We start from the raw sequence: 12,402 nt of genomic DNA, 5'->3' as shown, positions 1-12,402 counted from the left end.
GCGTGAGATGTTCTCCAACCGATTCTCGCCGAGCGTGAGCTGGAGAGGACCTTTCCAGCGAAGCAACAGACGCGGCAACGTGGGTTTCGAGCGGTTTCAAGGTTGATAGACCGTCGACGGAGTTTGAGCGGCGAAAAATGAGATTTTCACAGTGGCAGATTGCTGGAGATTTTCGCGGCTGAGGGCGAACGCAGTGCAGGCTGAGATTTTCCCGCTGAAAATTACGGATAGGATTCTGCGGTTTGAACCGGGAGACGCGGAGGCAGTCACATTTTAAAACGCGTTGTGAACGCGTTTGGATTTATACCACCAATCACAGTCAGGACGTTAACCTCATTTGGGATGATATCCGCCTATTTGCCTATTTCGTCGCCTATTGGCGTATGGGTACACGGTATCGAAATCGACTGGGCACCAGGTGCCGAGTCCGAGGGTGGATTCCGATGGCGCCACCGTCCTCGGAAAGTGGCCCTTAGTTCGCCGTTTTCCTCGTCGCCCCGCGCGCACCGCGGTCGCAAACGCGCCGGCATGGTCGCGATACCGCCCGCGCTCCGCCCCGCTTGGCGCCGCCGCCTCCTCCTCCGCCTCCTCCTGCCCCTCTTTCTCGCCGTCTCGCTCGCCACCGGCGTGGCGCGCGCGGACGAGGCGGCGCACCCGACGCGTAGCCCAGTCCGAGACGAAAACGTCTTCTTCGACGCGTACGAGTGGCCGGTCGGGCCGGCGCTCGAGGGACTCCCGCGCGCGTCCGCGAACGAGGACGAGGGACTGCTCGTCGCGACATCCTCGTCCTCCTCGTGCGACGGTCGGGACGCCGCCTTGCTCCGCGTGTCGCCCTGGCCGGGGTGCGGCGCGCAGGTCACGCTCGCGCTCGGCTGGAACGTCGGCTCGGCCGACGACGACGACGACGACGACGACGACGACGACGCCTTCCTCATCGCGTCCCTCGGCGCGGCGGGCAGGCACGCGAGCGCGACGATCGCACACGTGCCGCAGGACTCGGGAATGTCCGCGCTGGCGCTCGCGATGCCCTCGAACGATCCACTCGCGACGACGGCGGTGCTCGACACAGCTGTGCGACTCCTCGACGCGTTGCCGCGAACGGAGATCGTCTCGGTGTGGGCGCTGTCCAACACGTACGGACGACCGCGGCCGGAGCTGCTGGCGGACTTTCGCGAGCTGCGACTGGGCGGGCGGGGGCACGCGGCCGGGGCGCTGAGGGCGGCGTTAGCGGCGGCGTCGGCGGCCGCTCTCGGCGGAGGGGCTTCGACGACGTTGACGGGTTTGGGTACCGACGGGGACCGGGTGGAGGACGAGGCGTGGTCGAGGTCGACGCTGGAGGTGCTCAGGGAGTCGTCCAGGGTGTTGGACCACGCGGAAGGTCCGGTGGCGCGCGATCTCATCGTCGTCGCGCCTCGTGTTTTCGACGTGTACGACGGCGGTTCGAGGGACGGAGGAGGAGAGCATTGGGAAAAATCCCGGGGCTTGTTCGGCGGCGGCCGCTGGTTCCCGTCGTTGCTCACCGTGGACAGAATGGCTCGTAACGGCTCGGTAGACGACGCGTCCGCGCTCGCGTCGAGGATGGCGCGAAGGCGACGGAGGATATACCGCGCGGGTCTGTGCGGCGCGGACGCGGCTTCTCGATCCGTCGCGTCCGTCGGCGGCGAGACGGGTAGCGTCGTCGCGGCTCCAGTCGTCGGGGCGCTGAGGGCGGCGAGTCCTGCGCCGTGGTCCTGCCCCGAGCGACGCGCGGGGGACGCCGTGGCGCTCTTCGTCGACGTGGCATCCGACGTGGCATCTGCTGACGTGGCGGCCCCAACCAATCGATCGTCGTCGTGGTGTCCGGTTCGAGTTCCGCTTCCTTCCGGAGCGCCGACGGCGCACCTCTCTCGCGCGACGTGCGTCGCGTCGGCGGCCGCAACGGACGAGTACCCGTACCCGGCCGGTGACGCCGTGACGCTGCGAATGGACGACGCGGAACGCGCGGACTTCGACGACAAGCGATCGTTCCTCCGCGGGACGTGGGAGGAGATGGTGTCGGCGAAGAGGAAGATGTCGTTGGCGGTTGAGCTCGGTTCGGGTGAGCACGTCGACGGCTCGAGGGCGACGGCTAAGTTCCGCGGCGTGAGCTCGTTTCGCGATTGCGTGCGCAAGTCGCTGGCGGTGAACCTGAAGGGCAAGACGTGGCGTCGGCTGTCGCCGGGCGCGGCGTCCGATAAGTTCCTGCTCGTGTCCATGTGCTACGACGATCGGTATCTGAAAACCGCTCGGGTGTTGAAGATGGCCAAGGCTGTCGGCGCTTTTCCGCACGCCACGCCGCGGTACGTTCGTCTGCTCGTCGAAAACCGTCGCGAGGGGAAGGTCGAGAACCACGGCCTGTACCTGCTGATGGCGGACCCGACGAGCGGCGTGACGGACGCCAAAGCGCGACCCGCCGCGGTGGTTCGCAGGCGCAACGACGCGTATCGGTCGACGAGCGAAGAGAAGGGGAAACCCGACGTCAAGTTCCCGAAAGTTGACGGCCCGGGCGAGGACATAGCGGACGCCCTGACCCTCGCCGAGTACGACAACGTCGCGCGCGTCGCGCTCACGTGCGAGCCCGAGGAGCGGTGTTTCGATCAACTGGACCGCGTCCTCGACGTGAACCAATACCTCCGCTGGCTCGCGCTGATGACGTTTGTCGACTCGGGCGATCACGTCGACGAGGCTTGGTTCTACGCCTCCGACACGGCGGCGCCCGAGTCCCTCAGCGCCGTGCGTTCGAACCTTAACGCGAATAGCAACGACGTGGAGGTACCCCACACGGTACACGCGTCGTGGAGGTTCGAGACGCACGCGTGGGACCCCGACGATTCGTTCCAGTCGTGCCACCACGGCGGCGAAAACGCGCTGCCCGACCCGCACGGGACTTTAAAGTGCGCGGAGGGGGACGTGGACAACGTGCTACTCCGGTCACGGGACGTGTACGCGCGGTACATGGACTGGCTCGAGTGGACTTTGCGGTTCGGGATGGATCGACGAACGGCGACGCGGCTGGCGAAGGAGGCGACGGACGACTTGTTCGCGGTGCTAGCCGACGACGACACCGCGTTTGGGCTCGCCGAGCTGAGAGCGGCAAACTCGAGCGCGACGACGTCGGCGGAGAACGCCCGGGACGACATACGCGCGAGCGGGGAGTGGTACTCGTGGCTGCTGGAGGAGCGGAGGAGGGTGCTGCTGCGTCGTGTCGGCGCGTGGCGGGAGAAATCCGGGATCCTCACGCCGCGAATCGGCTTCTTCGCAAACTTCACCGAGAGATTTCCGAGAACCGCGATGAGTAGCGGCGCGGGCCCGTTAGAGCTCTCGTTCGATGCGAGCGAGCGCGCGTACGACGCCGGACTTTTCCAGGAGCTGGCCCTCTCCGGCGTGAGACTGACGAACCGCGGGCGTGCACCCGCGCGGGTGTTCGACCCGGAAACCGGCGCATCGCGCTTCGTCGTGAGAGTCGGCTTCGACCCGACGGTCGTGTATCGGGGCCGGTCGTACGTCGCCCGTGCCGAGGAGTTTGCCGTGGCGTGCTGGAACGGGAGGGATGTCGCGGAGGGGGGGATATATAACGACCCGATCGACGCGGCGCCGAGGTGCGACGTCAGAACCTCCGAGGACGCGCAGTACGTCGTTCGACCCTCGATCGGTAACGCCACCGTCTCAATCGGGTTCGAAAGCGTCCCGGGGCGAAAGTCCGGTACACTCGATACAGGCGTCCTGTGCGGCGGGTGCGAGCTCGAGCTCGGGACGGTGTCGCTGCACCACACGCACTGGCTGGGGTTTGAGGACGGGATCGTCGGTGAAAACGCGGACGGGACGCGCGCGTTCGCGTTCGAGTACGAGCGTAGCGACGATTCGTATCCGGCGAGGGGGGGCGGGAACGGTCGCGAACCGGGTTTGCCGCCGCGCGCGCCTCGTCGTCGTCGCCGCCGCGTCCGCGTCCGCGGGGATCCTTGACTCATCGTAGCTACCGTCTCTTTCTCTTCGTTAAGCAAACGTGTGGGTGTCTAACGAAGACTCGACGTGATCGCGCTCTCACGGCGTACCCGGCTCCGCCCCGTCGCCGACGACGCGGCTCCGGGCTCCGCCGCCGTCACCTCCGATCACCGGCGGGGGCTCCTCCTCCTCCGAGTCGTACACCAGGAGCTGCTGCGCCCTGTCCCCCATGGGCGTCGGCGACGCGATCTCCTGCGTGTGCCCAAACCCCGCGATGTTCAGGTCCGGCGTCCCGGGCTCCGAGTCGGACACGCCGCCTAAACCCCCGCCTACGTCCTCGTCGCTCATGTCGCCGCCGACTTCGTACGCGGCGTAATCGGGGAGACCCGAACCGTCGTCGACGTCGGGGGTGACGGGTCGAATCTCCCCGTCGCCGTCGCCGCTGCTAGAAGGCGACCCGAGCTCGCCGATGGGGTTCAGGGTGGCGCACATCGCGCTCTCGTCCCTCGCCTTTTTGATCGCCGACGCCAGCCTGTCGTTCGACAGGACGTCGTCCTCGCTCGCCGGCGCGAACGTGCCCATGAACGATCCGTACTCTATCGCCTTGATCCGCGCGTTGCATATCGGGCACACGCCGTGGTGCCGCTGGCACTCCCTGGCGCACTCGGCGCACAGCGCGTTGTGGTCGCACGGGTTTAGACGCGTGGCTCGGGGCGCGTCGATGCAAACGACGCACAACCCGGCGTCTGCGTCTTCGTCCTTCCGCTCAGCCTCCGCGGCGTCCTCCGCCGCCCTGCGCGCGTTACCCAGCGCCTCGTGCGCCTTGCTTCGAAGGCGCCACGCCTTGCGATCGGACGGCTCGATGCGCAGCGCGATGTTGAGGTCGGCGACGGCGTCGCGCGGCGATCCCCTCGCGAGGTGCGCCGCGCCCCGGACCCTGTGCCCCTCGCGGTGTCCCATCGCGATGCACGCGTCCGCGTCTTCCATGGCGGCGTCCCACTGCTGAAGCTTGATCCACGCCTCGCACCGGAGCATTATGGCGCGCTTGTGCGCGGGCCACTGCTCCCTGGCGAGCGTGCACAGCCGCGCGGCTTCCTCCCATCCGCCGTGATGGTAGTGGAACGTCGCGTTGAAGAAGTGCCGGTCGGCGTCCTCCTTGAGGCGAGCCTCGCGTCTTCGCTCCTCCAGGGCGAGCCGTTCAGCCTTGGTAAGCGGTCTCTGGCGTGAACGACGCCCCGCGCGGGCGCCGGCGCGCTCGGGAAGCCCCGAAACCGGGACGCTCACCGCGCAGCCCATCGATCACGTCGTGTCCAAACTCGGAGATTTCCTTCAAACGGTCAAGCCCCCCGATGACGGCTTCCACCCGTCCGCTTCGACGCGCCGAAACGTCGTGCCGATGCGCGCGTCGAGGTCGTTCGCCTCGCCGGACGGTCCGGCGCGACGCGTGTCCCTGGGTCTCGTCGATCGCCTGACGCTCGACCGGGCTGGGCTGGTGTGCCAAGGGGGCGCGCAATCGGTTCCGGAAAAGACACCCTGACGCGACTTCGCCCTCGTCGTTCTTTCCCCTGTTCGCGAGCGTTTCATCGAACATTGGAACTCATTAACTCGTCAATCGACGGTCTAATAAAACGTAAACCTCACGCAGAAACGATTTCGAGCCGCGAAAGACGTTGGAAAAACTTTGCCGTGAATTCTCATTGTACGACGCGCGCGTGCCCGTTCTTCGGTCACCATGGACTCGGCAGCCCCGGCTCCCGTGCGGAGCGCCTCCACCAGGCAGCTACCTCCCAAGAAGCTGAAGCTCGGCCTAAACAGCGGCACCACCTGGCTCGTCGTCAACGGCGCCTTCCTCGTGGCTCTGTCCATCTGCGGGATGGGAATCTTCACCAACCTCTCGAAGACGGTTCTCCACCCGAAGCTCCCACTCGCGACGTCCAAGACGGGCAGCCTCATGTCCGACTTTATCACCCCGCCCCTAAGCTACGGCTTCGAGGGTTGGGCCGGCGAGCTGATGGCCATGGGCGTCGGCATGATCGGCAGCGCGTTCTCGTTCCGTTACGATTCCAAGGGCAGCAGGAAGATCTCCAAGTGGGGCGGCCGAAGCTACGTCGCCTGCCTCCTCCGCTCGTGGATCAAGCCCTTCTCCGATCCGAAGACCATCTGGAAGAGGGAATGGCTCATCTTCTTCTGGGTCGCGTTCGGCGTGATGTGGATCTGGGCGGAGATGCTCTTCTCCCCGTCCAAGGTGGCGGCCAAGCGCAACGCGAAGAGGGCCAAGGCGAAGGCCAAGTGATGAGAGCCAAGTGATGACGCGTGTAACATACGAACCCACAACCAACTCTCGATGACATCCGATGACGATCCCGGTCCGGGAGATTCTCACGACTCACGCCCCGCGTCTCCTGTACTCCTCCTTCAGGACGTACATGCCCGTGTTCGGCCCCCTTCGGTTGAGCACCGCGAGTTCCGTCAACACCTCCTTGAGCCACACCGCGGGCTGACGCGTCTCCGCCACGAGCTGCTTGAAACTCCACAGACTCTGCCGCTCGAACAGTCCCATGAGCCTGTCCTCCAGCAACGGCTTCTCCAAGCGCTCCGCCTTCTCCTTGACGTCCTCCTTGCCGTCCAGCCTCTGCGTGATGTTCCGAGCCTTTGGCAGCGGCACCGTGCGCTGCGGTCCCTTGACGTCGCCCATGACTCTCGTCTTCTTGGTCGCCTCCTCGATGCGCCTGAGGTGCGTCGCGCGGTACGCCTCGTCCGTCACCGACGCCGGTCGCACGTCGAACTTCTCGCTCACCGCCCCCTCCAGCACGAACTCGTCGTGCGGCAGCGAGAGTTGGTTCTCCCCTGATCCCCGGCCCGCGAGCGCTCGTTCGGCGGCTAACCGCGCCGCGGCTCTGGCGGCGGCGGCGGCGGTGTTCTCTCGGACGTCCGAGAAGACGTGTATGGGTTGGTCGTCCGGGGTCATCACCATGTCGTACTCCTTCGGGATCCTGTTCGCGGCGGATACGTTGTCCTCCAGGGTGAGGAAGTGCCGCTGCCTCTTCTCCGGCGGCGCGAAGGGGTCCACCGTCATGCGCATGCGCCCCAGGAGCTCCTTGTCGTCGACTTTCCCGCCGTCAATCTCCGTCCCAACTCCGCCGTCCAACTCCGATACCTCGTCGAGGGCGTCGGACGCCGCGCGCCACGCGCGCGTCACGAACGCCGGGACCTTCACGAGCCACGCGAGGTGTTCGCCGCGTTGCGTGTCCAGACACCCCGGCCATAAGAATCCTCGCAGCGCGTTGATCACGGGTTCCGGGAAGGCGTCTTCTTTGCACCCGACGATCTTGGACGCCTGCACGCGCCAGTGCGCGCGATACTGCGCCGGTGTGGTGTTATCGTCGGACCACTGCGGCTTGTTGTACCGCAGCTCGTGCGCGGCCGCGCGCAGGTTGTTCGGGTGGAGGATGCCGAGCAGCCTGTGAAGGATCCGCCGGCTGTTGGGCGCCTTCCTCGAGCGGAGGAAGTCGTCGAGGGCCTGGCCGAGGTGCTCGCTGCCGGGCGGCGGGGCCATGACGATGTCCTGCGGGTGAGGGGGTTCGCGGGCGGCGCGAGGACGGGTCAGCGCGGGTCGGGGGATGGGGGTTGGGGGATGGGGCGGGGGATGCACCGGATCGTGCGGGATGGGTTCTCGGGTGGGAGATCTGTCCGCGGCGCACCTCCAGCTCGGGTTTGACGTCCTCCATGACCTCATCCTTCACCGTGGGAGACGTCTTGCCTCGTTTCGGCGCCATCGTGGGCGTGGGCGTCCCCGGGGCCTGCCAGGAGGGCACTCCACTGACGCTGGGTTTTCGACTCGGCCAGCTTTTGGCAGGTAGGGCACAGTCAGCAGGTCAGCAGGTCAGCTTTGGACCGGACCCGACCGTTGAGATGTGATGTTGACCGCCGTGTCGTCACTCGCGAGCGAGCTCGTTCCCCCGCGGACGGACACCCACCGTCTTCGGCGGCGATGAGCCTCCTTAACACCGACGAGTGGATGCGGTCCGTCGACGTGCCCGTCTACGCCGGCAACGGCGAGGGCGCGCCGAGGCCCCGCGGGGTGCCCCAGACGCTGCAGTTCCGCAACGGCATCCCGTTCCAAACGGTGACCAATCGCGCGACCGCGCCGCCCGGCCCGACCGCGCCGTGGGACAAGCACGACCCGCGGTGGGGCACGAATCGCCCGTCCACCGCGTCCAACGCCCCGGCGGCGGTGCCCACGCGCAAACCCTCGTGGCTGGCGTACGACGGCGTGAAGCTGCAGTGGCGCGGGTACTTCGAGGATCTCGAGACCACCAAGCGCACGGGTTTGCCGCGCGTGCGCAAGTGCTTCATCACCTACCACCTGGAGGACGGCACCGTGGACGTCCGCGAGCCCAGAGAGGTCAACAGCGGCATCGTCCAGGGCCCGCTCCTCCATCGCATGCCATGCGACAACGCCAACGGCGAGCGCATGTCCTTCAGAGACATCAGAGTGGGCGAGCCCATCGCCATCTTCTCGCGCACCTACAACGTCCTCGGCTGCGACGAATTCACCCGAGCGTTCCTCGCCAAGGAGGGCGTGCACGTGCCGCCGGAGATCCCGTTCCCGCACGAGCGCGACCCGGAGCCGCCGAAGGGCCAGTTCAAGTCCGCGCCGAGCGTGATGCCCGCCGCGTTTGGAGCGCCCCCGAGGCTGCCCGACGCATCATCCGTCGGCGGCGTGTCCGTGCGGTTCAACTCCGACGGCGTCGCCGTCGAGGTTCCAACCGGCGGTGACGACGCCCGCGGATCCACCGGCGTCCGCCCCGCGCCCCCCAGCGCGATCGCGGGGCTCAAGGAAGCCGCGGGTCGGCAGTTTCTAGCGTACGACCGCCGAGTGCTGCGCTTCTTCGGAACGTGCGAAGTTCCCGCCGGCGGCGACGACGCGAGGCTCGTGGGCTCGACGCGCAACTTCGTGGTGCACTACTACCTGGCGGACGATACCGTGGAGGTGCTGGAGGTGATGCCCGGGAACGCGGGCCGCGAGCCGTACGGCAAGTTTCTCAAGCGTCAGAAGCTGCCGAGGGCGACGCTCGCCGGCGGCGGCTACCGGTACGGCGTGGGCATCAGGCCCGCGAGCGACGAGACGCTGCGAGCGAGGCGGCGCGAGCCCGACGGGTTTTACCACTGGAGGGACTTTCGCGTGGGTGAAGACGTGGTGGTGTTTGGGTTGGTGCTGACGCTCAGGGACTGCGACGAGCACACCAAGGCTTGGTACGCGACTGAGTGCGGCTTGACGGATGACGATTTTCCGTCGATGCCGCCCCCCGCGGGGCCGCCGCCGATTCCCAAAATGGTCGTGCCCCCCAACGTCTCCGGCATCGGGAGCGAGGCGGACTCGCTCAACAGCGTGTACAGGCTGGTGCCCAAGGTGCCCAAGAAGGACGTGAGCTTCGACGAGTGGCTCATCAACCAAGGGCAGGTGATGCGTTTCACCGGTACGCTCGTGGACGGGCCGGGTAAGCCCCCGGTTCCCGAGAACGAAAAGGCCAGGACCTTCGTCGTGTCCTTCTTCCTGGAGGACAACACCCTCGCCGTCTTCGAGCCCCCCGTCGCCAACTCCGGCTACCCCGGCGGGAAGTACCTCGAACGGAGGCCCGCCAGGAAGACTTCGGGGAGCAACGTGTACCTCAGGGCGAGAGATTGCCACGTGGGCGCCGTCCTGGAGATCAAAGGGACGTGGATGCGGCTGAACGCGGCGGACGACGCCACCCTCGCCATCATGGAGGCCCGGCCCAAAGAGTTCCCGGGGTCGGACGCCCGCGCCGTGGTCACCGCGCTCACCCAGGCGCTCGCGCGCTCCGGTTCGACGGCGGCGAAGGAGCTGAGCCGGCTCTGCGCCGTCGAGGATGCCAAACTGGGCGGGGGCGGCGCGATGGTGCTGAACAGGGCGGCGTTTCTGAACGTCATGTGCGAGCTGTGCGCGCACGCGCCGGGGCTCGGAGAGTTTGTCGACGCGCAGCGTTTGATCACGCTGTGGCGGGTTTTGCCCAAAGTTTCGTTCGACCCGTCGCAGACGAGGCTGCCGGCGGGGGTGCCGAAAGAGGCGCTCGGAGAGGATCACGCGCTCATCGCGGACGTGTTCGAGACGCTCAGCGTCCCTTTCGAGCGGTGAGAAGGCACGCGGGGTGTGGGCTCAACCGTCTCCGGGCGGGGCTGTAACATAACACTCACTCACACGTCACCCGATGAGATTAACGTCACATCGCGGCGTCTCCTGGACTTACGTCACGACGCGTCGCTTCCCGACCCCGCGCGGCTGCGTACGCCAACGCGCTCGCCGCGTCCGTCAGCGCGCTCCCTTCCTCCCCCGCGGGCACCACCCCGAGCACCGCGTCGCAGAGGATGCCGGCGCCGACGCGCCACTGCGGGGGAGTCGTCCAACACGCCCGTCGCGAATACCGCCTACTAGTTTGGACCGGAAAAACGTCTGACGAATCCGCGTCTGACCACGCGACGGCCCTGGCGCGCTCCAGCGCGCGCCGCATCGCGCGCACGGCGTCCCTCTCCTTCGCGCCCCCCGTCGTTCCGCGCGGCCTGTACAGGTTGAGCGTGACGTGGGAGAAGACGCAGCTGACGTACGGCGGGGGTTTACAGTCGTCGGCACAGTCGTCGTCGCGTTTCATCGATCCGCATTCGCTGCCCTCGTCGCTCGAGCTCCCGGGCGGGAACCCCTCCACCACCGCCCTGCACTGCCGCATGTCCAGCTCGAACCTCGCGCCGTCCAGAATAACGTCCACGCGTCCTCCCGGCGCGTCGTCGTCGTCGTCGTCTTCCCGGTGTCCCTTCCCTTCGCGCACGGTGAGCTCGCACGTCAGCTGCGCCTGGTCGGGGTTGGAATCCGTGCGCGCGAACGCCAGGTGCAGGGCGTCGTCCGCCGCGGCGCCGACGATGTCCGGTCGTTCCCAAGCGCCCGTCGGGGACCCTTTCGCGTCCGGGGACACCGACGGCGCGTACTGCTCCGCCTGGCTGAAGTGGAAGCTGGCGCAACACGCGAACGACGCACCCAATCGATGCACCCCGCGCGGGGCGTCGCGAGATTCGTCGGTGGGTCCGCCAGCTGTGTCGCGGCCGTGGGCGACCGCGGAGCGACGCGCGCGGGTATCGCGCGCGGCGCCGTCGTCGGTGCGATGCGGGGGGAGCAGATACGGCTGGCACGCCAGGAACGCGAACCGGTCCATTCGGCCCCGCCCGCCCGCGAGGTGTGGTGCGGGGGGTGCCTGAATTTGTCGTAAAGGCGTCGACGCGCGCTTGCTGTGGGCACTTTTTCTGTTATCCTCGCGATTTCCGCGGGGACGCTCGGACCCGATGAGCGCGGCGTACGCACGATCCATCGCGGGTTTGGGACACGGCGCGCCGCCCGCCCGCGGTCGTCGCGCGCCGCGTCGCGTCGCCGCCGTCGCCGAGGCGGGTCCGACGCCCGAGGCTGTCGAAGCCGCGTACACGGCGTGCGAGGCGAGCACGCGAGCGAGCTCCGCCACGTTCCATTTCGCGACGCTGCTCATGCGCCCGACGCAGCGGCGGAGCGTGCAGGCCATCTACGCGTGGTGCAGAGAGCTGGACGAGACCGTGGACGGCGTGGAAGCGCTGAAGGCCCCGAGGGAGGAGGCGGACCGGAAGCTCAGCGCCATCGAGGCGGACCTGCGCGCCATGTTCGACGACGACGACCGGGGCGGCGGCCCCGTCGTCGCGCCCTCATCGGCGCCGGAGACCATCGCGCTCGCGGACACGATCCGACGCACGCCGGGCCTCGAGGCGGGGCCGTTCCTGGACATGATCGCGGGCATGCGCTCGGACCTCGCCGTGACCCTCGACGTGAACACCGGTCTGCCCTCGGTGATGTTCGACGATTGGCCGGCGCTGCGCGCGTACTGCTACCGGGTCGCCGGGACGGTGGGTTTAATGACGCTCCCGGTCATGGGCACCGCGCGGGGGTACACGATGGAGCAGGCGTCCACGCCCGGAATCGAACTCGGGATCGCGCTGCAGCTGACGAACATCTTGAGGGACGTGGGCGAAGACGCCAGGCGGGGGCGGCTGTACCTGCCTTTAGACGCGATCGCGAAACACGGTTTGACACCGCGAGAGATCCTCGACGGCGTCCTGGACGAGCGGTACGAAGCTCTGATCGAGAGCGAGATTCGCAGGGCGGAGGCGCACTTTGCACGCGCGGCGGGCGGGGTTCGGATGTTGGCGCCGGCGGCGCGGCTTCCCGTGCTCGCCGCCGCCGAGGTTTACGGCGCGCTGCTCCAAAAGGTGAGAGACAACGGGTACGATAACCACACCAAGCGCGCGTACACGACGAGCTGGGAGAAGCTTCGCGCGTTACCCGGCTTGGTACGACGCGCGTGGTTCGAACCTTGACGTTAATCGCTCGTATTATACGTATCATCGCATGGG

At 67.4% G+C, this 12,402-nt stretch overlaps 6 protein-coding genes across 6 annotated transcripts; 4 read left to right on the top strand and 2 right to left on the bottom strand.

Annotated features, from left to right (window-relative positions):
• Positions 1-7: 7 nt before the first annotated feature.
• Positions 8-3,981, top strand: COTH (hypothetical protein; the record flags this gene model as incomplete). The annotated part of the gene is made up of 2 exons (XM_002505724.1): positions 8-101; positions 320-3,981. The coding sequence occupies 2 exons, from the start codon at positions 8-10 to the stop codon at positions 3,979-3,981; spliced, it is 3,756 nt and encodes a 1,251-aa protein (XP_002505770.1).
• A 78-nt stretch (positions 3,982-4,059) lies between these two features.
• Positions 4,060-5,256, bottom strand: MICPUN_63656 (predicted protein; the record flags this gene model as incomplete). The annotated part of the gene is made up of 1 exon (XM_002505479.1): positions 4,060-5,256. The coding sequence occupies one exon, from the start codon at positions 5,254-5,256 to the stop codon at positions 4,060-4,062; it is 1,197 nt and encodes a 398-aa protein (XP_002505525.1).
• Positions 5,257-5,692: 436 nt separating this feature from the next.
• MICPUN_63655 (predicted protein) lies at positions 5,693-6,253 on the top strand (the record flags this gene model as incomplete). The annotated part of the gene is made up of 1 exon (XM_002505723.1): positions 5,693-6,253. One exon carries the CDS (start codon positions 5,693-5,695, stop codon positions 6,251-6,253), a length of 561 nt encoding a protein of 186 aa, XP_002505769.1.
• A 93-nt stretch (positions 6,254-6,346) lies between these two features.
• MICPUN_63654 (predicted protein) lies at positions 6,347-7,736 on the bottom strand (the record flags this gene model as incomplete). Its single annotated transcript, XM_002505478.1, has 2 exons — positions 6,347-7,525; positions 7,662-7,736. The coding sequence occupies 2 exons, from the start codon at positions 7,734-7,736 to the stop codon at positions 6,347-6,349; spliced, it is 1,254 nt and encodes a 417-aa protein (XP_002505524.1).
• Positions 7,737-7,951: 215 nt separating this feature from the next.
• MICPUN_54679 (predicted protein) lies at positions 7,952-10,448 on the top strand (the record flags this gene model as incomplete). Its single annotated transcript, XM_002505722.1, has 1 exon — positions 7,952-10,448. One exon carries the CDS (start codon positions 7,952-7,954, stop codon positions 10,115-10,117), a length of 2,166 nt encoding a protein of 721 aa, XP_002505768.1. The 3' UTR covers positions 10,118-10,448.
• Positions 10,449-11,310: 862 nt separating this feature from the next.
• MICPUN_98246 (predicted protein) lies at positions 11,311-12,366 on the top strand (the record flags this gene model as incomplete). The annotated part of the gene is made up of 2 exons (XM_002505721.1): positions 11,311-11,685; positions 11,713-12,366. 2 exons carry the CDS (start codon positions 11,311-11,313, stop codon positions 12,364-12,366), a joined length of 1,029 nt encoding a protein of 342 aa, XP_002505767.1.
• Positions 12,367-12,402: the final 36 nt, after the last annotated feature.

This window comes from Micromonas commoda, chromosome 13 (genome assembly GCF_000090985.2).
Source record: "Micromonas commoda chromosome 13, complete sequence".
NCBI lineage: Eukaryota > Viridiplantae > Chlorophyta > Mamiellophyceae > Mamiellales > Mamiellaceae > Micromonas > Micromonas commoda.
The sequence above is the reverse complement of the archived record's forward strand: the minus strand, read 5'-3'. Positions and strand labels throughout refer to the sequence as shown.